We start from the raw sequence: 26687 nt of genomic DNA on the forward strand, positions 1-26687 counted from the left end.
ATCCAAAAGAAAAAAGGTCTCAGTTTGCAAATCCCTTTTGCTGGCCCGGTAATCCACTCCCGCCCCCAGCCCTGCCTGCACGACCCTTACAGCTGTTTTTAATCCCTACTTTTCTCACTTGGCGTCCCAGCTCTGGCTGACCAGACGCGGAGCCACTTAGCGTTTCCTCCTCCCCCTGCCGGGGGTCTGTCCTCCCTCAGCCGTCTCTTCTTTCTCCGCCTGCGTTCCCGGGGGGCAGAGTGTGGGAAGAACGAATTTCCGCGGGGTTTGCTCGCCGCTAACCGACTGGGGTCCCTTCCGGACACTGCCTGCACACTCACGCTTCCTCCCCGGGCTGTTGCCCCGAGGCCGCTGCCGAGCAGCTCCGCCAACCGGGAGGCGTGTCTGCAGGGGCCGAGCCGCGGGACTCCGCGGCCAAGTCGCACCCCGATGAGCTCTTGGAAGGGCTCCCGGCCTCCAGCTGGGGAATCCGCTCGGCTGGGAGAATCCGTGCCAGGGAATCCAGCTCTCCGGACTCAAGCTGCAAACAAAAAGCGCCAGGTCTTGCTTTCCCACCCACCCCCCCTCCGCCCCTCGAAGCGCACCCGGAGAAACAGTGTTCTGCAGAAATGCAACAAGTAGCACCCGGAGCTCACTGAGCGCCTAGCGCCGCCTGACTTGGCTGCGGGAAGCCTGTCTGCAGAGACTCGGGCCGGACAAAGGGCGGAGGAGGGGCTGGACTGCGCAGCGGAGTTCGACAGAGGCCATTTAGCGACTCTGGGTAGGCCAAGGGGAATGCAGAGGAGACACAGAGCCGGCAGGCAAAGAGGACGGGCCGGCCGCTGCACGCAGGGCGGGTGGGGATGGAGACTGCCCGTGCAGTGCGCTTCCTGCTCTTGGTGTGCGGCTGCCTGGCACTCCCACCCAGTGTCGAACCACTGTGCCCGCAGCGCTGCGACTGCCAGCACCCCCAGCACCTCCTGTGCACCAACAGGGGGCTCCGCGCCGTGCCCAAGACCAGCTTGCTTCCGAGTCCCCAGGACGTGTTCACCTACAGCCTTGGAGGTAACTTCATAACCAACATTACAGCTTTCGACTTTCACCGCCTGGGGCAGCTCAGACGGCTGGACCTGCAGTACAACCAGATCCGCTCTCTGCACCCTAAGACTTTCGAGAAGCTCTCGCGGCTGGAGGAACTCTACCTGGGGAACAACCTTCTGCAGGCCCTGGCCCCAGGCACGCTGGCCCCTCTGCGCAAGCTGCGCATTCTATATGCCAACGGGAACGAGATCGGCCGCCTGAGTCGAGGCTCCTTCGAGGGCCTGGAGAGTCTGGTCAAACTGCGGCTGGACGGGAACGCCCTGGGGGTGCTGCCTGATGCGGTCTTTGCCCCCTTGAGCAACTTGCTTTACCTACATCTGGAGGCCAACCGAATCCGCTTTCTAGGGAAGAACGCTTTCGCCCAACTGGGCAAGCTGCGCTTTCTCAACCTCTCTGCGAATGAGTTGCAGCCCTCCCTTCGCCACGCAGCCACCTTTGCACCTCTACGTTCCCTCTCCACCCTCATCCTCTCGGCCAACAGTCTGCAGCACCTCGGGCCGCGCGTCTTCCAGCACCTGCCACGCCTCAGCCTCCTCTCGCTCAAGGGCAACCAGCTCTCGCACCTTGCACAGGAGGCGTTTTGGGGTTTGGAGGGCCTGCGCGAGCTACGCCTGGAGGACAATCGGCTGAGCCAGTTGCCCGTGGCTCTTCTAGAGCCTCTGCAAAGCCTGGAGGCACTGGACCTGAGCGGCAACGAGCTGTCTGCTCTGCACCCCACTGCCTTTGGCCACCTGGGCCGCCTACGCGAACTCAGCCTACGGGACAACGCACTCAGCGTCCTTTCCGGAGACATCTTTGCCGCCAGCCCGGCCCTCTACCGGCTGGATCTAGACGGCAACGGTTGGACCTGCGACTGCCGACTGCGGGGCTTGAAGCGCTGGATGGGAGACTGGCACTCGCAGGGTCGGCTCCTCACTGTCTTCGTGCAGTGTCGTCACCCCCCCGCCCTGCGGGGCAAGTACCTGGATTACCTGGATGACCAGCAGCTGCACAATGGGTCTTGCTCTGAGCCCTCTCCCTCAGCCTCCTCGACAGACGATGGTAGGCTGCGGGCTCTAACCACACCTAAGGGGGAGGAGAGGGCGCCCCCTGCAGGGAGTCTAGTGCAGGAGCTGTCGCAGCAGCCTCAGCCGCAGCCGCAGCCACACCAGCGCGGGCGATTCTTGACGGGGTTGGTTTGGGATGGGCCTGCCCGGGAGCTCCTGGGCAACCGTAGCGCCCTGAAGATGAGCCGACGGGGCCCAGGCCTCCAGCAGCCCGGTCCGTCCGCGACTGCTGCTGCCTCATATCCAACGCCACACCTCCTGGACCTTCTTGAGAAGCCAGAGAGGGGACGTCCGACTCTGGCCCATCCTCCCCACTCGGAGCCCACCCCGACGGCTGCACCCAGCTCTGTGTCACTACCTGCCAGCGACCCCTGGCAGCACGCGGTGCAGCAGCGCCTGGCAGCCCAGCAGCAGGAGAGCACCGCCCGCTCCGACGGTGGGGCCGACCTGCCGCCTTTAGTGGCAGACCCCTGCGAGTTCAACAAGTTAATTCTGTGCAACCTGACGGTGGAGGCCGTGGGCGCCGATAGCGCCTCGGTGCGTTGGGCAGTGCGGGAGCACCGCAGCCCTCTGCCGCTGGGCGGTGCGCGCTTCCGCTTGCTCTTCGACCGCTTTGGCCAGCAGCCCAGGTTCCACCGCTTCGTCTACCTGCCGGAGCGCAGCAACTCGGCCACGCTGCGCGAGCTGCGCGGGGACACCCCTTACCTGGTGTGCGTGGAGGGCGTGCTCGGGGGCCGGGTCTGCCCGGTGGCCCCCCGGGACCACTGCGCGGGGCTCATCACCCTGCCAGAGCCCGGGAGCCGGGGCAGTGTGGACTACCAGCTGCTGACCTTGGCCCTGTTGGCCGTCAATGCATTGTTGGTGCTCTTGGCCTTGGCGGCTTGGGCGTCGCGCTGGCTGCGGAGAAAGCTGCGGGCCAGACGGAAGGGCGGAGCACCTGTCCATGTTCGCCACATGTACTCCACCCGACGGCCCCTGCGCTCCATGGGCACAGGCGTGTCCGCAGACTTCTCCGGATTCCAGTCGCACCGGCCGCGCACCACCGTGTGTGCACTCAGCGAGGCGGATCTCATCGAGTTCCCCTGCGACCGCTTCATGGACAGCGCGGACAGTGGTGGGGGCGGTAGCCTGAGGCGCGAGGACCATCTCCTGCAGCGATTTGCAGACTAGATCCAGGGACCTCCTGGAGTGTGGAGAGCATCTCATAAGGCTTGAGAAGTCACCCTCAAGCCAGCTGGTGGAAAGATCTCATTTAATCAGACTTTGTCATTTCCCCCCTTTTGTGTACTTGCCAGAGAAGCCAAGGGGTCAGGGAGCCACTTGGCACTTGGGGCACCACCCCTCAGTTCCCAGAACTCATTAAAGAACCAAGTGGCTGCTTTTGGTGGACAAGACCAAGAATAGAGGACAAAGGGGTGGTGGGATTTAGAGGCGAGAGACCTGCATGTGGAGACCAGATTGAAAAAAGAAGATGTGTTAAAAAAAAAAAAAAAGAGGATGTGTTGCCTCTTATGTTTTAGTATCACACATGAGAATGACTTTAGTGGCATTGCAATGCAGTCGCCTGACACCTTTCTGGTAGAAAGGGCATGTATGCCCCCAGCAAGGCAGAAAGATTTGGGTGTGCTGTTTTTGCTCAATGTCAAGCAAGGAGATTTCCTTTTATTTAAGAAAAAAGGAACTCATTACCATTACAAAGGAGGCTTGACAACTGCCTCCACTAGACTGGTGGCCTCTGCCAAGTAGACTTACGCTGGAAGCAGGTGGTGAAATTTAACACACTCGCCAATGAACTCTTTTATGTTGGTTAATAGACAGTGAGGATAACTTAATGTTTAAATAGTAAGACTTTTTTTTAACAATGTGAATAACTCTGGTATGTAACAAACTGATCAGTAATCTCAAGGATTAGTGTAGTTGAGTTCCATGAGTCAACTGTATTCAGTACCCAGAATTAGTACCACAAGAATCATGCTCACCTTAGAGATAACTAAATTTATGTACTATCTCAGAGGTTAAATGCAAGACTTTTTTTTTTAATCAGAGTATCTCCTGTGGCTTTTTATTTTTTATTTCTGACCTACATATGAACATTTTAATGCTAGATTTGGGAAAATAATGCACTGTGTAAATGATGACCTTGTGGAGAACTCCAGCATTCTCCTTCACTGGCCACATCTCTGACAGTGTGTCCAGACTGGAATAAAAAGGTTGTGTTATTTCTCATGTTTCTAACAGTGACACATCACACTTACCTTTAATTGCACAGTTAAGTGACAAAGGTAATTTATTATTTGAAAGGAAATGAAACGTGATTGTCAATCAATTGTGTAATGTTTGACCACACTGATGTCTTAAACTATATGAGCTAGTAGAGAGGAAGACATTATTCAGGGTGAGGAATGGAGATGTGAAAAAAAGGACATCAGTAGGGGTCTGTCTCTACTAAGATAAAAGATTGTTAAGAGTATTTAAACTTCACTGTGAAATGTTATTTTCTACAAATTAATCACTCCACTACCCAGTGCTTTATCATATTATTAAATCTTCTGTTAGTTAATAATTGCAGTATTTCCTTTTAAGTGTTTTTGTTATAAACTTAGGGTTAGATGTTTTTATTTGCTGAGTTGTTTTCAACTATTGATAGTTGGTATACTTCTGTCTCCTAATATTTATGAAATGCATGTTTATCACTAAGTCTAGTGCTTTGGTTTACATTCATAACTGAGTGTGTGGTCTAAAAATACAATCACTACAAGGGCTTACACAGTGGTTATGTTCACTGTGATTGTGGATTTATTGGCATTGGGGTATCATGGTGACCCCTGAAATGGTGCTAAGGATGACAATGAATCTTCTGTTTAGGGCCTTAAACCCCTGAGGGTCCTGAAGTCTCAGGGAATCTACTACACTTCAGCCAGACCTGCCCTTGTCCCAACAGCTGACTAGGACCCAGGGATGTAAATGAGTTGACCTTTGTTTATGTTAAGTAGAGTAAATGTCCAGACCACTTAAAGGACAGCTACTTTTCTGGCAGTCTTATCTGTGGGGGCAAAATTCAATAAACCACAGGAGATAAGCTGTCATTCTTAATTTGCTGCCAGTGCTTGTTTTAGATTCAGAGCTTATTTGTACACGGGCGAGTGTTGTTCAGTCTTATTTTCAACCTTCAGGCTATCTTGAACCTTTCATGCCCCTTGCTTTATGCATTTATAGAGCAATCACATCCCGTAGCTGTTCCTGTAACACTGTAACACTGAGTTCTGTTGGAAGTCTAGAAAACACCTTGGCTCTTCTCACCCTTTTCAGCTGCAGAACATCACTGAAAATGCTTAGTTCCTGGACCTATATATAAAAAAAGCAGTTTCACTGGAAAGTCTTTTAGTGAGAAATGACTAAATGTTATACATTATTATTTTCAGTTATGTCATATTAATGGAGATGTTTTGTCATTGGAATTTCCAAACATTTTGTATGCTTTGGTAATGATGCACTGCATTTTTCTGTATCACCTTTCATCAAAGAAAATGAAACAAAAGCTTGAAGACTTTCTGTCATTTTTTTTTCACGCTTATTTTATTTGCATTTCTACTGTAGAGTGTGGACTTTATCGTAAATGGAGATACTTTTATAGCAGCTGATAAAGCAATAGTGTTCAGTGCTTCAAAACTCCAGGCATAGCAAGATGGTAGGATCTCAACAGGCACTGACTGACTTATTCAAAAGAATTTGAACTGAAAGACAAATCTAGTCCACTTATACCTGTGGCCAGTAAGAAGGCGTTATTTTGAGCTGGAGATCATTCAACCATTATAAAGGTTATGGACATATATTTATTAGAAGGAAAAGCATACACTGTATGGCTTAGAAGTGTTTGATTAAAACCTTCCCAGCAGTCTGGAGTATGGGGAGCCTTTCAGCACATCTATTAAGATGATAGCTTTCATGAGGAAGATAAATTCGTGATGCTGTCAGGTAAAAATATATGACAAGAACTCCTTTACTAATTTGCTACATACCTGGTTTTCACCAGAAGTACAGAAGTATGGACAGTTATTGTATGTTATGTAGCAATGAAATAAGGGCCAGGTACCGTTGCACCCAGTGGAGTTTGTGTCTTATAGTGCACAAGGATCTGGGTTCAAGCCTCTGGACCTGTGGGGGGAAAGGTTCATGAGTGGTGAAGCAGTGCTGTAGGTCTCTCTCTCTTTCTCTCTCTTTCCCTATCCCACTCAATTTCTCTGCCTATCCAATATAAACAAACAAATAAATCTTAAGAAAAAAAAAACTAAGAAAAGATGAAGCATTAAAACACATAGTAACTTAGTAGATATTTGTAGTTAGCCATTTCCTAACCCCTCTATTTCTAAGGTTTAGGAATTAGTGACAATTAGCAATTCTAATACCAGAAATATATTAAAAATTTGAGATCATGACCCAGGATGAAAACAGATTCCTGGCCAGTCTCACACTGTCACTATCTCCTAATTATATTGAATAGCGTCACTAAAGTTCAGAATGACTTTTAGGAGGTGAGAAAAGAATCTTGGTGAATTTGAGAGTGCATCATTCTGTTGACCTAATTCCTTTGTTCTTCAACTTCGGGGTCATTGAAAATGGGAATGCCAAATCCTGAATTAATAGTACTATCTTAAGGACCAAATTAAAGAGCATTTGGCAGCACAAGTCAGATGATAGATGTTAATAATAATGGATGTAACGCTAGTAACACTATTCTGTGCACAGTGCAAGTAAGTTGCCTTTTAGAAATTTCCAGAATAATCCTAACCAATCAAAAAGTTGGAGTTATGAGGTTACAGCAAACTCTGGTTTTCCCCATTGCTATGGTAAATTATGCTCTTATATATTTTCAGTATAAGATAATTTCTCCCTCTATTCATCTTCTTGTCTCCTCCTCCTCTCTCCTTGTCTGCTCTCTCCCTTCCTCCTCCTCTTCTCTCTCCTTCCCTCTCCTCTTCCCTTCTTCCCTCCTCTACCTCCTCCTGAACTTTATACTGCATCCTTCCACCATTCCTAGTAACCATTAGACCTTTTAAAAATAAAATTTCAAGTACTTTTTTTTCTCCTTTTAATTTAAGATAGGGGCAGAGAGAGGACATCACAGCACCATGCTACATTGTTTTCGAAGCTGTTGTGCTGATTGCTGCTCCCAGTTGATGCTGGGGCTTGAAGCTGGATTCTTGCACATACTTAAGTGTGTTCCCTGCTCCATAAGTGATCTCCCTGGCTCGTCATTATTTTGTAAAGACGATGAATATGTTATTCTTTTAGAAGACATTTCTAGGTTTAGTAAACTCTGGGCATAATATAATTCACCCTTTCAATTGGAACTAAGGGTTTGTGCACAGTCTTGCTCCAAGACTATCTCTGCTTCCTGTTAATTTAATAACATCTCTAAATGTTTTACTATTTGGGGAGCTAGGCGGTAGTGCAGTGGGTTAAGTGCACATGGTGCAAAGTGCAAGGGTCAAAGTGAGGGTTCCAGTTTGAGCCTCCAGCTCCCCACCTGTGGGGGGTCGCTTCTCAAGCAGTGAAGCAGGCCTGCAGGTGTCTCTTTCTCTCTCCCTCTCTGTCTTCCCCTCAGAGGAAGACATTTCTCTCTTTAAAAAAATAATAATAAATAATTTTTTCCTATTTTTTTATTTTAGAGATAATTCTTAGACACAAATGCTTTTTACTTGGAATTTCAGATCACTAAATCCTCTCAATGTGCAGTCAATGGCACTCTTCTCATTTAGCATAGGGGGCAAGTATCAGAGATTCTATGTTGCTGTATGGATTGCTGAGATAATTAAAGAAAAAATGTAACATCCTGATACCTGCTTCCTTCAACTTAGGGCCAGGCACATAGATATTCCATTGTATCTATTTTAGAGATTTAAAGTTAAAAAACAGATGACTGGATAATGAAGTTTTGGGATATATTCAGTCAATAGACATCTACTCTGAAATCAAAACATAGGAGATTATAACATTTGGAACAAAACTAGAGGTGAATATGCTCTGTGAAACAGTAAGGAGGAAAAGTGCAAGTACTAGTTTGTTATGAGTCAGGCTTAAATCTTTAAATGAACCAATTCCTTGTTGAGAAGAAACATGGCTTTATAATTTGGCAATAGGTACATGGTGGTGATGTACCTGGTGATGCGTGCTACCATGCATAAGGACCCAGGTTCAAGCCAGCTTCTCTACCTGTGGGGGGAAGCCTCACAAGCAGTGGAACAGTGCTGCAGAGATCTCACTTCTCTCTAACCCACCTCCTCTTCTGCCCCCTCCCTCTCTCCCTCTTCCTCTCTTTTACCTTTGTTTTTCACTGAAAAAGAAAAATATTAATAATGATACTGCCAGGAGTGGTGGAGTCATGTAGGTTCGAAGCCATAGGAATAATCTTTGTGGAAAAAAAAAATAAATATACATGGGAAAAAGCATGATATTATTGTCATCCAGAAATAAATTATCTTGTATCAGCATTATATGCTCCTGGTGATGTAAATCTGTAACATTTCTTCCAAACTGGTCGAAAGTTGACAATGTTAGTTAATGCTGAGACAGGAAAACAATATTATGTGTCAAGACCAAGCCATTGAAATAGCAGTGACTCATCTTTCCAAATTACATATGTTGATTAAGTAATAATTGAATCCTTACTCTAAATACTTACTCTAAATACTTACTCTAAATACTTACTCTTACACTCAACTCTTAGTAGACATTTACTGTAGCAAATCATTCTCTCCCAAGTGTCATATACTTCTAAGAATTTCTACTTTATGAAATTAAAATAATTATAAATAAAAAACACCCAGAGTTCCACTCAATAGTAACCTCCTGTGATGTTTGTTTTCAACTTTAAATATTCCTGTTGACAAAACTAATTTTGTCCTCATAGCCTGTTTTTGAACCCAAGTGCCACTGTTAATTGAATGTGTTTCACTCTCTACAGTTCTTTGTTATTTGAGAACAGTTAAGTCCTATAAGTACTCCCTCTTTCTTTATTTATTTTTATTAGTTATTTAATAATAACTGACAAGATAGTGGGTTAAGAGGTACAATTCCCACCACCAGAGTTTCGTATGCTCTCCCCCATTGGAAGTTTCCCTATACTTTTTTTTTATCTCTAAGGTTATCACTGGGTCTCAGTACCTGCACCATGAATCCATTGCTTCTGGAGGCCATCCCCCCTTATTCCTCCTTTTGTTGTTTATCATTGTTATTATTGTTGTTGTTGTTGTTATTGCTGTCTTTGTTGGATAGGCTAGGACAGAGAGAAATGGAAAGAGGAGGGGAAGACAGAGAGGGAGAGAGAGAAAGATAGACACCTGCAGACCTGTTTCACTGCCTGTGAAGCGACCTCCCTGCAGGTGGGGAGCCAGGCGCTGAAACTGGGATCCTTGCGCTGGCTCTTGTGCTTTGCACCATGTATGTTTAACCTGCTGTGCTACCTCCTTGCTCCTGTTTGCCTATTCTTTATCCCTCTGGTAATATGGACCAAAAATATTTATGGGGTGCAGAAGATGGGAAGTCTGGCTTCTGTAATTGCCTCTCCACTGGACCTGGGCATTGGCAGGTCAATCCATACCCGCAGCCTGTTTCTATCTTTCCCTAGTGGAGTAGGGCTCTGGGGAGACTACTTCTAACGGAAAGTACTAGACTAGGTTCCTGCAAGCTTCAGGTTCCATTTTGAACAACTAATCAAAACCTAACCTTAATTTTTGTGTGTGTGTTTCGTCTAAAAAAGTACATTTAATATGTTGTTGCTATATTAACTCTTGGCCAAAAGCACTATAACTCACAAGTTAACAATGTTAATCTAATATGCATGTATTTTTTTCTCCTAAAACATATCATGCTCTCCTTGCGATTAGAAATTCCAGCAGATAGTATAGCACCATGCTTAGGAGTCTTTTAGAATGACTGACAAAAAGATACAAAAGTGAAATATTAAATAACCTATGAAAAGTACTCATATTTACACTATGGGCACCTAGCAAGTAGACAAAACATTGCCTTGTTAACCTCAGCTGGGAACTAGTTGTGGAGACTCACATTTTCTGGCGCTCTGCACTTAGGTGCAAATGGCCAGGAATGTGCCGCAGAAGGCTTTGATGTCACTGGTTTTAATGTTCTTGGTTTCATTGTCTTTCATTTATGTTCCTTATTATGTTCAAATTTCCTCTTTGCTTATTATATAATGCGATAACCTCCTTCCAGTTTTTTAGCATAAAATCTTAGGTCATTAACCTGAGAACTTTCTTGTATACTAAACAAACATTTACTTCTATGAAAGCCATTGATTTCCCCACAAGTTTTGATATGTTACACTCCAGTTTAAAAGTCAACTGAAAATATTTACTAATTTCCACTGTGAATTACTCTGTGACCTAAGAGCTATTTAGAGATAGGTTGCTTAATTCCCAAATATTTGACAATTTTTCTGATAACATGCTGTTTGTTATTTTCTAGCTTGACTTCATTGTGGTAGAAATGTGTATCCATAGTTTTGTTAAGATTTGTTTTATGGCTCACAATTTTTTCAGTATTGGTAAATGTTCTATGTGCACAAGAAAAAAAGAATATGGATTCTGTTGTTTTCATGTGAATAGTTTTACAAAGTCAGCTGAGTAAGGTTGATTAATAATAATGTTTAAATATTTTTGTAAATTTAGCAACTCAGTTTTGATCATTCACACTGACCTATTCTGAAGTTTGTTTATCTTTTTCTTACTAGTTTCAGTCTTGTTAGAATTAAGAAATTCTTTATCTCTGATACATTTTTCCCCTAGCATCTCTTTTGTTTCCTATTTTCCCTTAACATTAACTTTATTTATTTATTTAAGTTAATGTTTAATGTAAGGGAGAGAGATCAGAGCACTGCTTCGTTACAAGTGATGTTGGGGATTGGACCTCCGAGTCTTAAAGTGGTGCTCTGTCATTGCGTTATTTCCTCAGCCCTCTGTTTTGCTTCTTTTAGAAGTGTTTTCTGTCTCTCTATGGGATTTCACAAGCTGAAATTCCACATATGTTCAAACATGTTGTGTAACTTTCTGCTAGGTCTTTTAAAATATCAACCTTACTTGTATGAAAGTCTCTTTCAAAGTGTTATTATTATTATTATTATTATTTTACCAGAGCACTCCTTAGCTCTGGCTTATAGTTGTGTGGAGGATGGATACTGGGACCTAGGAACCTCAGGCATGAGATCATTTTGCATAACCATTATGCTGTCTCTCCTAGAGTGTATTAAAAAATTGTAACATCTAGGTCATGCTAACTTAGTTTTATTGATAACCTTGTCTTTAAAAGAGGTAGTTTTCATGCTTGATTGTTGTTGTGCATAATTTGTTGTTGTGAATTTTAACTGAGTACTAGACATCCTGTCAGAAGAACACTCAAGGAGGCAATAAGTAATACTTGTGCTCAGGAATGGAGACAACTCTTTTGTCAAGCTACAACTATGAAGTGTTGAATCAATAAGTTAACACTTGGGTTTTGCTTTGTTTTGCTACATTTTTTAGATTGTGATTGCTATCACTGTACTACAGATATCGAATGTCTTTAATCACAAGCAGATTTGTGATGTAACCTGCTCATAACCTCAAATTAAAAGAAAATATTTTAAAAGGAAAATAAAAAGCATAAAAATAAAGGAAGAGTTATTTGTTATCTACAGTAAATAAGATAATTTCCTGGCTCTTGGAGATTTGCATTAAAGAACAAATGTTCTTGTTATATTTATGCAATAGTTTATGCTAATATGAATGAAAATTAGCACAAAGAAATATGTTTTCTCTTAACACTTCCCTTCCTAATACTATGTGAAACTGGGGGATTCCTCTCAAAACAGAATATGAGACATATCTTATAATGAATAGCCCCATGAATTAGATCAGATTAATATCTGAAGAGTGGAGGAAAACAAAGATTTGTATACTTGTTAAAGTCTTCTGGTTATGGCTTTTAGTGTCAATTTCAAAACATCATCAGTCGTGATATCATGAATTCTTTGTTAAATATTTTATATATACTGTACTTGCTTAGAAAGGAGAATTTTCACGTGTGTGTGTGTGTGTGTGTGTGTGTGTGTGTGTGTATGGGGGAGGGGAGTAATTACTTTCTACTGTGTACACTGAACTTTAAACATATACTTAACCTGAAACCAAAGTGATAGAAGTGTATGACATTAGATATACTAGGATTCTTATTCTATGGAATAATGCATAAACTCCCCTCTTCCCCATGATGATTATGCATACCCAATACCGCATAATAAACACTATATTTCAAAATTTTCATAGACAAAATAGCTCATTGTCACAAAAAAGAAAAATATTTAAAATTACCTATAACAATGGCATCATTAACTGACCACAGAAAATTTATTATAGAGGAGAGAAGCTATATTTGAGGTTTCATCTTGGCTTATAGTATTTTGTAAAGTGAATATGTTAAGATTCACTAAGTTTTTTTTGTTTGTTTCTCTCCTTTCTGTTATTGAGAGAAGAAGAAATGGACAGGGAAGAGGGAGCTAGGGAAAGAGAAAGAGAGATAGCTATAACATTACTTCACCACTAGAAAAGCTTCCCCACTGTAGGTGAGAACCAGGGGCTTGAACTCAGGTCCTTGCACATGGAAACGTGTGCTCAAGCAGGTATGCCTCCTCAGTAAGTACTGATTAACTGGGGATATGGTGTGTTTATTTATTTTAACAGACTTATAAGCATGTATTTTATACCAGGCCCTGTTTTAAAAGTTTTCTCGGGAGTTGGGCGGTAGCGCAGCAGGTTAAGCGCACGTGGCGCAAAACGCAAGGACCCGCGTAAGGATCCTGGTTGGAGCTGGGGTTCCCCACATGCAGGGGTGTCACTTCACAGCCGGTGAAGCTGCTCTGCAGGTGTCTGTCTTTCTCTCCCCGTCTCTGTCTTCCCCTCCTTTCTCCATTTCTCTCTGTCCTATCTAACAACGACAATATCAATAGCAACAATAATTACAACAACAATAAAAAACAATAAGGGCAACAAAATGGAAAGTAAATAAATAATAAAAAAGAATAAAGTTTTCTCTATACTGTCTCATTCAGTCATCATAATACTCCTCTGAATTAGGCACTGTCACTGTCCTCATGTTAGAGATGAGGAAACCAAAACACAGAAATTATTTATTTTGCTCTATGTTCCAGATTAAGAAGTGCTAGATTCTGGTTTCTATTAGACCCATCAGAATCTTTCATATAAATTCTAACTTTTTTTAATGTGGCATTTTAAAATATCTTTTTTAAATTTTTATTTATTTATTCCCTTTTGTTGTCTTTGTTTTATTGTTGTAGTTATTATTGTTATTGATGTCATTGTTGTTAGCTAGGACAGAGAGAAATGGAGAGAGGAGGAGAAAGACAGAAGTGGGAGAGAAAGATAGACACCTGCAGACCTGCTTCCTCGCTTCTGAAGCAACTCCCCTGCAGGTAGGGAGCCTGCAGGTTCCAACCAGGATCCTCACTCTGGTCTTTGAGCTTTGCGCCACCTGTGATTAACCTGCTGCGCTACCGCCTGACCCCCATAAATTCTAACTTTTATGGCCTCATGCAGACACAAAAACTGATCAAACAGCAGGAGATTTTTCTTAAAATGTTATCATAAACATGTCCTTCCCCCCACCCCCCAACAAAAACAGAACACTTTAAAAGTCAACACTAAGTAGTATGACATTCATATTTACTATCTCCCTAATAATAAAAAAGTGCTATATCAAAGGCAATGCCCTGTGTTAACATTATACATTCTTAAATCTTTAATGAGAGAGTGTCATCTTTCTCACACAGTCTTCACACCTAGGGATCACTGTTGTCTGCTGTGGGGTTAGTTCTTTCCACTGACTCTTGAGCTCTCTGAAGACAAAAATCTCATCTTGTATTTCCCCAGAGATGGCTAACTTAGAGCAGAATTGCTGGCTACTTACTTATTGATGGGTGCTACAAGGTTGCTATCCAACCTTTTTTCATCTCACAGATATGTTACACACTGTGCTTAAATAATAATCATATATGTGTGGGGGAACTAATTAAACAGCTGCAATTCTAACCAGATATACTTTTATATAGCAGTAGGTGAAAATTGATGAAATGCTTCCATAAAGTGCTAAATTTGTGTAAGAGTACACTATGATTTTATTTTTTTATCTTTAGTATAGAAGTACACTTCTCAAAAAGTGACCACACATTTCTTATCTTGGTGTATATTTGCAGATTTAATATTGCATGGGATAAATCTAGGATTGTGTTTTTGTGCTGAGAGTTCCACCTTCTAGCATAGTGCATTTCACAGGATAGATTCTCAATTTAGATTACTAGAATTTAGAGCAATTTTGTCATTAGGAAGAACACTGGAGTAGAAGGACTTTCAGATCTACTAAATTTTTGACTTGTAAGACATATAAAAATATAGTTGTAGTCATATTAACAAGTCTATTTGCCACCCATTCCCTATTCCCTAGCAGTGTTTTCCCACAGAAAAGTCATGGCTAAAACCTTTAAAAAAAAATTCAAGGCAGGGACTTGCTGAAGTGCATACAGTAAAGTACACGTATCACGCACAAGGAGCCAGGTTCTATCCAGCCCTTTGTCCCCACTTGTGAGGTGGAGGGAGGGGTTTCATGATCAGTGAAGCAGATGTCTCTCTCCCTTTCCCTCTCCCCTCTCCCTGTTCCTTCACAATTTCTCTTTGTCTCTATCAAAGCAAAAAAGAAAAAAGAAAAAAAAATGGGAGGGAAGGGGGGTGGAGAGAAATCAAGAAACCAAGGTGAAGCAATCATTTATGGATTTCTTTGTGTAAAAGAAAGGCACAAGAAGACAAGTGTTTTTGTGAGATAAGGAAAATGTCTGACACTCTGAGGCATGAATTGAAGTATATGCAACTAGTCTCACCAGGTAAATGATTATCTGCTGTTGCCAGAGTGAGCAGTCTCAATGGCTGATGAAGCGGCTGACCTTGGCATATTTATCATCATTACCCCAGGGGACAGAAACCAATTATCTCTATTCTTATATCTCTATTCGTGTGTGTACATATCCATAAAAGGAGACAAGTTTAGTGGAAAAGAACTTGCATGTATAGGTGTGTGTGTGTGTGTGAGAGAGAGAGAAAGAATGTTGATTTCCTCATATTTTCTTTCCTCTTTTGACTTTTTCCCATTTCTACTAAAAAGAGAAAATGACATCAGTCTTTCATCTGTAAGCTCAAATTCTTAATAGCTTCTTGCATCTGAAAAACTTCAAGGGACATAGTTTTTCCTTATAAGGGAGGTGAATAAGGCTGCCAAACATGCAAAATCTGTATTATTATCTCTCGGGCTATTAGAGGAGGCCAAAGGTGGGGAGCATGACCTTGGATGATTCTGGTGCTGTCTTCTCCCATTCCGTGGTTCTGCATGAGTGTGGCCACTGTAACGCTATACCACAAATGGGAAACAGGGTGTGGTGACTTAAACCAGAGGCTTATTGTCTCACAATTGTAGAAATGAAAAGTTTGAGAACAAAGTGTCCACAGAGTTGGTTCTGCTGAGGGCTATGAGGAAGAATCCTTTCCCTAAGGGCCTCTTTCCCAGATCCTGGAGGTTTGCTGTAATCTGGTGTTGACTTCTAGCTGTATTGCCTCAACATCTGTCTTTATCTTTCCCTTCCCACATCATTCCTCACTGTTTTCTATGTGTGTGCAATTTCCCCCAGCTTAAGGGCACCGGTGATATTGAAGTGCGGGGGCGGGTGGAGAGTATAGCTCCTGGAAAAGGATGACAGAGGACCTATTGGGGGTTGTTTTGTTATGTGGAAAACTGAGAAATATTATGCATTTCTCAGTACAAACTATTGTATTTACTGTTGACTGTAAAACATTAATCCTCCAATAAAGAAATTTAAAAAAAAGTTTAAATGAATCGAAAAAATAGATGCCCTCTTACCAACTTAGTAAAAGTTACATTTGGAACCCCACCCAATTCCATCAGGACGCTGAGAAAGAAGAGGAAAAAAGGAAGGAGACTTGGAAGCAGAAATAGGTGGCGGTATGACTTAGGAAGTAAGAGAAGGCATAGGAAAAAAATGGCATACACACATATTAGTTTACCCATATCTATGACCTTGTGTGGTGGAAATGGTGTGGAATTATACCTCTGTTTATCTTATGGTTTTGTAAGTCAATATTAAGTTACTACTAATAAAAAACAAACAAGAACAGAAAAGGAAAACACAGTAAAATTTGGACTGGGTGTAGTGTATTCCATCAAAGCAAAGAACTTTGGAGCAGGACAGGAAGGGCTAGGGTAGAGGGGGTGTTGGGGACCTTATTGCATGGTAGCTGGGGGTAAGAGTGGACTGCAGACACATATCACAGGGAAATGAGAAATTGTACTCAAGTGTCATTAATTCTACTATAAACCATTAACTTTCTAGTTAAGTGATTTGGAAAAAAAAGGGAAACAATGCATTTGGAATTACTCTCTTTCCAGAGAAAATCACTCTCTGACAGTCAAGAATTCAACCTATGAATTTGGGAGAGACACAGCTCAGTCTGTATGTGTTTCCTTAGTTCATAATCAAAAAACAGATTTTGACCTGTTGACATTGATTCTTATGGGAGTAGTGTCCTTCTTATTAACTAAGGAAACATGTAAAGAGATGAAATCAATAGAGGAAACTAGAAAAGAGAAGTTTGGGGGGACGGGGCAAAGATTGTATTCCCTCACAATTCATCAGGACAATGTTTGGTTTTTTTTTTTTTTTTTGCCAGCCCTGAATTTTTATTGGCTTTTAACTAGAATATCTTTTTAAAGTAATGCAGTGTGTTTTCAAGGTAAACCCAAAAGTTCTGCTTCTTTTTTTTTTTCCCTGCATCAAAAATGAAGAACAGACTCAATCTGGTAACAATTCAAACAGTAGTTAAGGATAACAGGGTAGGGGAGATACAAACGTTTTTCTCTGTTTACTTTTGTTGTTGAAGCTATAGTCTCTGGGACTTCAATCCTCTAAGAAAGACAATACAGATCAAATCAAGGTTTACAGTCAACAATATTTATACACTTTCCCCACATTTGGAAGCTACTCCCTTCCCTGGTCCAGCTTTCTAGCCCTTTTTCAGCCATGACATCATCTCCCCAAACAATAACTTGGGTCCACCTGCATATCAGATGTCAGGGTCAGAAAAACAACAACAACAACAACAACAGCAAACATAGTATAGTCATGGGCCCTTTGGAATGTAACTAAAATAGGCCTACTAACTATTTACAAAATGGAGACCCCAAATTTTCATCTGCAATATTCCAGTCTTTAGATTCATGATTAGTTAACAGTTTGTTTGGCTTTATATGCCAACTCTTCCGTCATCAGGTTCTAGATGCTAACATGATGACAACCAGACTTCCCTGGGCAGATGACCCCACCAATGTGTCCTGGAGCCCTGCTTCCCTAGAGCCCTGCCCCACTAGGGAAAGAGAGAGACAGGTTGGGAGTATGGATCGACCTGCCAATGCCCATGTTCAGCGGGGAAGCAATTACAGAAGCCAGACCTTCCACCTTCTGCATCCCATAATGCCCCTGGGTCCATACTCCCAGAGGGATAAAGAATAGGGAAACTATCAGGGGAGGGAATGGGATACAGAGTTCTGGTGGTGGGAATTGTGTGGAGTTGTACCCCTTTTATCCTATGGCTTTGTCAGTGTTTCCTTTTTATAAATAAAAATAAAAAAAAAATCAAAGTGGAAAGGGTTTCCATAAAAAGAAAGAAAGACAACTTTTAAAAAATCATTATTGGTTTAATAATGATTGATAAGACTGTGGGATAAGAGGGGTACAATTCCATACAATTCCACTACCATAATCCACTCCATTGGAAGGTCCCCTATTTTTTTTTATCTCACTAGGAGTATGGATCAAGGATCTCTATGGGGCACAGACCTCTATGAGGTCTGACTACTGTAACTGCTTCTCCATTGGGTATTTACAAATCAATACATAACCCCAGCCTGTCTCTACCTTCCCCTAGTGGGGTAGGGCTCTGGGGAGGTGAGGTTCTAGGACACATTGGTGACATCGTCTGCCTAGGGAAAGCAGATTGACCTCAAGGTAGTATTTTTCAGCTTCTGTCTATGAGTGAGACCGTCCCAAATTATTCCTTCTCTTTCTGACTTATTGCATGATACTTCCAAGTTTCATCCAAAATGAGGTGAAGAAAGTGAAGAAGGCCACTCAGCAGAACATGTTGAGTGAAATAAGTAAGAAGCAGAAGGATGAATATGAGATGGTCTCATTCACATGCAGAAGCTGAAAAACAAGATCAGAATAGAAAACACTAAGCAGAACTTGGAATGAAGTTGGTGTATTGCACTAAAGTAAAAGACTCTGGGGTGGGTGAGGGGGGAGGGTTCAGATCCTGGAACATGATGGCAGAGGACCTAGCGGGTTGTAATATTATGTGGAAAACTGGGAAATGAGGGGTCAGGAGTTACCGTAGAGAGTTAAGCACACATGGCTCAAAGTGCTAGATGGTGTAAGGATCCTGGTTTGAGCCCCCGGCTCCCCACCTGTGGGTTGCCTCACAAGTGGTGAAGCAGGTCTGCAGGTGTTTATCTTTCTCTCCCCCTGTCTTCCCCCCTCCCTCAATTTCTCTTTGTCTTATCCAACAACAACAATATCAATAACAACAATAATAATAACCACAAAAATGATAAAATAAGGACAATAAAAGGGAAAATAAATAAATATTAAAATTGAAAACTGGGAAATGTTATGCATGTACAAACTATTGTACTTATTGTCAACTGTAAAACATTAATCTCCTAATAAAAAAAATAACAGATATCTTTAAAAAAATTGTATTGTAGTGGCCTGGGAGATGGTATAGTGACTTGAGCACTGCACTTACAGAATGAGAACCACCACAGCACTGTCTACCATCTGTGGACTTTTCCCAGGTGCTTTAGTGCTCCCATGTAGTGTCATGACTGAATCCTAGGGCTTTGTGAATTGTAAGACATATCTCATACCAGTGGAGCTATCTTCCTGCTCTACAACAGTCATGACTTTTAAAAGTTGAGGTATTACTTCTTCTTTGAAGATTTTGTAGAATTCATTTGTAAAACCAACTGGTCCAGGACTTTTACTTTGGGCAAGGTTTTTGATAACTGTTTCAATTTCATTAGCTGTGATGGGCCTGCTCATGTTATCTAGTTCCTCTTTAATTTTGGAAGTTGGTAGGTATCTAGGAAATTTTCCATTTCTTCCAGGTTCTCTAACTTGGTGGCATATAGTTGTTCATAGAAGTCTTACATGATATGCTGAATTTCTGTGGTGTCTGTTGTGATATCTCCTCTTTCATTTACAACCTGATTTATTTAGGTCTTCTCCCTTTTTTATTTTGTGAGTCTGGCTAAAGGTTTGTTGATTTTGTTCACTCTTTCAAAGAACCAACATTTGCTTTCGTTGATCTTTTGTATGGTTTTCTTATTTTCAATTTTATTTATTTCTGCCCTAACTTTAGTTATTTCTGTCCTCTGGTTGCTTTAGGGTTCCTTTGTTTTTCTTCTTCTAGGTCTTTAAGATGTGCAATCAGGCTGTTTATTTGTGCTTTTTCTTGTTTCCTAATGTGTGCTTGTATGGCTATGAACTTCCCTCTCAGTACTGCCTTAGCTGTGTCCCAAATATTTTGATAGCTTGTGAACTCTCAAAACATTTTCATTTCTTCCTTTATTTCCTCTTTGACCCAGTAGTTGTTAAGTAGTATACTGTTGAGCTTCCACATTTTGGGACTGTTACTAATCTTTTGTTGATTGTTAAGTGTTAGTTTAATTCCACTGTGGTCTGACAAGATGCTTGGAATGATTTCAATGCTCTTGAATTTGCTGATGCTTTCTTTGTGGCCTAACAGATGGTCTATCCTTGAGACTGAGCCATGTGGACTTGAGTAGAACATGCATTCCAGTTTCTTGGGATGAATGACTTTGCAAATGTCCAATAGTTCTAGTTTATCTATCTCCTCATTTAGCTCCCTCATGTCTTCATTGATTTCCTGCCTGCATAATCTGTCAAGTTGAGAGAGTGGGGTGTTGAGTCCCCTACTATTACTGTGTTGCTGTTAATGTATTGCTGTAGCTCTTTCAGTAGGTGTTTGAAGTATTTAGATGGCTTCTCATTGGGTGCATAGATGTTAATAACTGCTAAGTCCTCTTGATTGACTGATCCACTTGAGGATTAAGTAGTGACCATCCCTATCTTTTAAATTTTATTTATTTTAAAGTCTATCAAGTCATATATGAGAATAGATGTTCCTGCTCTTTTTTTTGGGCCATTGGCTTTTACAATAGTTTTCCATCCTTTCACTTTGGGTCTGTGTTTGTCTTGTTGAGTTAGGTGGGTTTCCTGTAGACAGCATATTGTTGGGTTGTATTTTCTGATCCATCTTCCTCCTCTGTGCCTTTTAATAGGTGAATTCAGGCCATTGACATTTATTGATATCACAGACTGAAGATATTTTAACACCATTCTTGTAGATTTGTAGAGTGTTCTGCTATATGGCATATTTATAGTTGTCTTACTGTTTATAGGAGAACTTTCAGAACTTCTTTCAGGGCAGGCTTGGTGACAGAAAGCATGTGAGTTTTAATCATTCATGCAAGATTACTCAAGTCTTAGAACTGATGTTATTAGAAATATGAGCATGTGGGCTGGCAAAATAGTCTACTTGGACAGTATATTGTTTGCCATGTGTGTGACTCAAGTTGTACCCTGGCTGCTGTGCTGTGGTCCCTTTCTCTCTCTGTTTCTCCTTCTCTCTCTTTCTCTCCCTATATCTGTATCTATATCTAATATCTATCTATCTGGAAGAAAGGGGAGAGGGGGGGAGGAAATAAAGGAAGGAAAAGAAATATTAGTGTGCTAGCCTAAGAACGCCTTCCTTCCCTGTGTTTTAGTGGGAGCATTTCCTTTGAAGTGATCCTCCTTGCAGTCCCCTAGCTTTCTAGACAGCACACTGTTTTGCAAATAAATGCCTTATTTCCTTAGCAAATGCCATGGTAGCGTGGCAATTCCAAGTACCAGCTGCTTTCTTAGATATGGCTATGGGTTACATCACCACTAGTAGAAGTCAAGCAATTAATTGTACCCACCTCTCAGATGAATCCATCAAGGCTCAGAGTTCAGCGGCTCAAATGGGTCAATCAGCAGCTGATTCTTTATGCACAACCTATACTTCTCATCTGCCTAGTTGCTTCCCTAAGCATTTGCGGGTAAATCTTTGAAGGATGAGGATAGTTCTAAAAAGAAGATCTTAAATTTCACATTGAGATGATAATTCATTTAACCCCCTTTAAAAAATCTGAGACTAGGTTTATATGACTTCCCTATATCAGTGTAGTCATAAAACACATGCAAAATTATGACTTTCATTTTCTAGACCTGAGTACACAAAGGAGAGGATGTTGACTTTTTTTCCAGATGGAATTTCAACATGTCCTTGTGGAATTTCCTGCTTCTCAACCAAGTACATAGATCCCCATCTTATGGAAGCTTGTCTAATTTTTACTGCAGTGGGGCTGTAATCTGGTAGGGGGGGGAGGCAATATCTTTGGAACATGATGTTTTTCTTTTCTTTCTTCCAAGTACCCCTGTGCCTTCAGAGCTTCATCAGATGTCTAGCGCTTACACAGGCATCAGCTTCCTTTGTACCCAAGAGTAGCCAGTCTTCTTGGCTGGAGAAACATGTCCGGCTTCTTATGCTAAAATCCACTTCTGTTTGGGGCACATTTCCTAAGACCCAGTCACTAGGCTTTCACTGAATTAGTTCATGGAGACTGGCTTATTTGTGGATGTGGTAATGATGCCAGTAAAATTAAATTACTATATCCCAAAGGATTGTAGCAAATGGTCATAAATTAGGAAACAGTCGCTTTGGAGTATCTGTCCTGAAATTATAAAGGGGCTATTGAAAAACAAACAAACAAAAAGCTTGAACAGTCATTTCATAAGAGGTGGTGCAGTTTTCCCCAACAAAAATTAGTTCATCAACTAGTTCATTGTTCTGTTCATGAAAGAAAATGCCTTTGGCACAGCCAAGAACATTTTCTCTTAATTACTTGGTATTGTCAAGTCTCCCAGCACACACCTGGCTTTGGGGTAACTGGTACACAGAGAGGAAGTAGCCGCCTGGAAGGAGCCTCTTAAGGCTACTGTACTGATCTGTGCTGGGCTTTACAGATGCTCACCACCCATGGCCTTGAGTTTCAGGTTGCCTTCCAAACCCTGGGTTTGAATGGAGGTTGTAACCTCAGAAGGTCCAGCTAGTACTTAACCACTGACATCCATCAGGAATGTCAAGGCTTCCATTGTCTCATTAATTTGAACCAGATCTCTAGCTATCAGATCCCTTTTCATTCCTAAACTTTCCACTCAGTCTTTCCTCCTTTGTGTAACAATTTATAGCGTCTCCTGTTTGTGTCTTCCACCTACATACCGGGGACTAGAAGGCCACTTTTTCTGGGGGGGTGGGGGTGGCAGCTACTTCTTGTACCCATGCTATGAGTGGAACCTATGGAATTTGTTGGTGTTTCTTCTGTGCTATAAACTTCAAGGCAGAAAGAAAGAAAACTTAGGCAGTCTAAGTATCTTTGTAATCTCTATGAACAACTCATCAGTATTTTTATTTACTTAAAAATGTAAAGACTTATTAACATATGCTAAGGAGGGAGGGATAGAGAGAGAACTAGAGTATCTAAAATAAGTAAATACATAAATAATAATAAAAAAACACACCAGTGCATCTCTCTGGCATGTGATGTTGGGGACTGAATTTGAGACATCCTGAATAGTTATAGCACCCTATCCTAGGACACTTACTTTTAAAGTTATAATGATTTCTTTTTTGTTTGTTTGTTTTTGTTTTAAAGGGGTTTGTCCGTTAAAGTTTTTTAAAATTATCTTTATTTATTGGATAGAGACAGCCAGAAATTGAGAGGGGAGGGGAGATACAGAGGGACAGAGATATCTATGGGGGGGGGGACTTGAACCCTCGTTCTTGTGCATTATAACATGTGCACTCAACTAGGTGAGCCACCACCTGGCCTCTTAAAATGATTTCTCACCACTCTATTCTTTCATTTTATCTTCCTTTCTGCTTTGATTTAAACATTCAGCGTATAATACAGAACTGAAGAACAGAGAAAATATGGAAGAGATGACTAAGGCTAATCTTTGCTTAAATTAGCAACAGGTCTTTTCCCTCATGTCTTAAATACTTTGGGGGAGTTTCTATTTAAACAAATTCTCTTTCATTGATAACTGTCCCCCTCTTCCTACCACTACATGAAGAAAGACATTAAACTGGGTCATACTCAATCCTGTAAGGCTGACCAACCCTAATCTACACTGGGCACAGCAGAATTTTTCTCCAGGAGCTGGAATATCAGTCATTGTGTGGTTATTTTGAAGCATAGAAGTTATAGTACTCTAGAATTTGGAGTCACTGTTTTCAATCATGTGTATGAGAGGTAGGATGAGAGATATTGAGAGAAATAGAGACCAAGACCTGATTACCCCTGGAAAGCTTACTGCCTTGGCTCTGAATGACTGTTCCCTTTCTACTCCTAGACCCTTATGTAGCCTGGCATTGCACTTTATTGGGGTATCCTTAGGTTCTCCCTGTAAATCTCCCTGTTTTCTTGACTTAATCTGAATAGATTGTTATTGGTGTGTATTATACACTTATTTATTCATTTATTTTCAGATAGAGGCCAGCAAAGAGATTAAAAAAGAAATAAAAAGACCACAGCACAAAAGCTTCTTTCAGTGGAGTGGAGGCTAAACTCAAACCTGGATCATGTAAAGCAACACATTATCAAATAAGGTATTTTACTGACTTGCATGTACATTTTAATTTGGCCAAAGAAAAGACTGATCAGAAGTTAACTCAGCCAGAGGAGTGTGCACCTCATGATGCTATGAGTTAGATTCCTGATACTATATGGGATCGCCATGGACAGTGCTTGGGGGAGGGGGTAACTCCATAGATGACAGAGGGGTGGCCCTGGTGTATTTTTCCTTTTTCTGTCTCTTCCTCTATTCCATTGCTCTCTCCAACTCTCCCACTACTCTCATGGTACCATGCATGTATAAGACTCTGTGTTCCTCCCCTGCTGCTCTCCCCAAACAAAGAATGCTATAAATTTACTGTCTACTATATTCTTGGATGGCATTTGAGAAGGGCATAATGGATAATTCTAGCTTGATAACTTGACTAGAATAATTTGTTGAAGGCATTGCTAGAATAGCTCTGACAGTGAGGGTGTCTTTAGAGTATAGGGTTAACCTCATGTAAAGGATGACCTTACACTTTCCTCCTCGTTGCCCCCCCACCCCAATTCTAGTATGTGCCCTTTCTGTATAACTTTGTGTCTAATGTTGTCTCAGACCTCATACCTTCATATTCTTTCACCCACTTTACCTCTTACCAATGCTGGTCAGAGAGCCATCTTTTCAGAACCTTGGGAAAAAAATTCCCAAGATATTCACAGATACAAGAAAGTTCTCATTTTTAGGACTTGTCTGCCTTAGAGTGACTTCTTCTTCCACCAAGAGATAAACTTCAGCAGATCAAAGGATTCTACTTCCCCCTCCTCTTGTTTTTCCTGTTAAAGATAGCATCAAAACCCATTCATGTTTTACTCCCTCTCTTTCCTGTTCTCTGCATTCAATATCACAGCTGTTTTGCCACCTGCACCTGGGTGACTGGATGAGAAGGGTTTTTGCTCACATGCTACTGTGCTGGCAGTCTCTATGCAGCCCGTCAGTGAGCTTTCTTCATGGCAGAATTCTGCAGAAATATTCATTCTAAATCTGTCCTCAGTTAGCATAGTGAAGGTCAAATGTCTACTGTTTTTTTTTAACTTTTTTTTCTTCTAATCATTTAATTTTTTCCCTTTTGTTGCCCTTGTTGTTTATTGTTGTTGTTACTGCTGTCGTCGTTGTTGGATTGGACAGAGAGAAATCAGGAGTCTGGCAGTAGCGCAGTGGGTTAAGCGCAGGTGGCATGAAACGCAAGGGCCCGGTGAAAGGATCCTGGTTCTAGTCCCCAGCTCCCCACCTGCAAGTGGGTCGCTTCACAGGCGGTGAAGCAGGTCTACAGGTGTCTCTCTTTCTCTTCCCCTCCTCTCTCCATTTCTCTCTGTCCTATCCAACAACGACGACATCAATTACAACAACAATAACAACTACAACAACAATGAAAAAACAACAATGGCAACAAAAGTGAAAATAAATAAATAAATAAATATTTTTTAAAAAGACAGAGAGAAATGGAGAGAGGAGGGTAAGGCAGACAGGGGGAGAGAAAGACAGACAACTGCAGACCTGCTTTACCCCTTGTGAAGCGACCCGCCTGCACGTGGGGAGCCGGGGCTTTGAACTAGGATTCTTGGGCAGGTCCTTGCGCTTTGCACCATGTGCACTTAACCCGTTACATTACCGTCTGGCCCCCAAATGCCTCCTTTTATCTATTAGAAAGCCAATGTATGGAATTGTACCCCACTTATCCTATGGTTTTGTCACTGTTCCCTTTTTATAAATAAAAAAAAAGAATTTTTATCATCCTCATTAACATCACATCCAGCCATGGCTCATACTGTACTGCCCACCATTCCAGAACAAAAAGAAGTTCTGTCAGAAGTATCAGAAGAAAACACAAAAAGAGTTTCAAAATTTAAAGCTGCCAGATTGCAGCAGAAAAACTAGCCCTTGCTTAGGAAAGGGGACTTTACAGCCTAAAGCCTAGTTTTACATTTAATGAAATATATAGAGCAAAATATGTTCTATGTACAGTGTAAAATAAAGCATCGTGAGGTTAAAAAAATACATATGCCATGTATAAGCTACCAAATGAAAATGAATAATTTTGATAGTTGAATGTATGTGTTAAATGCTTTTCTATTTCCCTTTCAAATTGACATCAAATAAAGATAAAAAAGAAAAATTCATATAGACAACTTAAAATGTCAAGTTTTCTTTCCTTAGAATCATGGTAACTGGCAGATTAAAATACCATAGTGAGTTAAGGTAGAGATTAGAGGAAAATGAGAAAACTTTGTATTACAATAGTTGTTTTTTAAAAATTTTTATTTAATTATTTTGGATAGAGACAGATGAGAAATTGTGAGGGAAGGGAGTGAGTAGAGAAGGAAAGAGGGAGACATCTGCAGCACTATTTTACCACTTGGAAAGCTTCCCCCAGCAGGTGGGGACTAGGACTTTGAACCCAGATCCACGTTCACTGCAATCGCAAAGTTCAAGCAGGCATGCCACTGCCAGGCCCCATGTTATAATTCTTTAACTACATTTTTATTTTATTTACTTTAATTTTTGAACAAGGGACTCAGATTTTTAACTGTGTGATTCTGCAAATTATGTAGGCTGTCCTGCTGATCCTTTTTTTTTTTTTTTTGTCACTTTTTTGTGATGATGTCATTAGTGCTGGTGACTGTGGTACTACATGAGTGAGTAGGTCAGGAAGGTGG

At 41.6% G+C, this 26687-nt stretch overlaps 1 protein-coding gene across 1 annotated transcript; it reads left to right on the top strand.

Annotated features, from left to right (window-relative positions):
- The first annotated feature begins 536 nt into the window (after positions 1-536).
- Positions 537-5671, top strand: TRIL (TLR4 interactor with leucine rich repeats). Its single transcript, XM_007521605.3, has one exon. The coding sequence runs from the start codon at positions 843-845 to the stop codon at positions 3294-3296; it is 2454 nt and encodes an 817-aa protein (XP_007521667.1). The 5' UTR covers positions 537-842; the 3' UTR covers positions 3297-5671.
- Positions 5672-26687: the final 21016 nt, after the last annotated feature.

The sequence above is a fragment of the Erinaceus europaeus genome, chromosome 8, assembly GCF_950295315.1.
Source record: "Erinaceus europaeus chromosome 8, mEriEur2.1, whole genome shotgun sequence".
NCBI classification, from domain to species: domain Eukaryota; kingdom Metazoa; phylum Chordata; class Mammalia; order Eulipotyphla; family Erinaceidae; genus Erinaceus; species Erinaceus europaeus.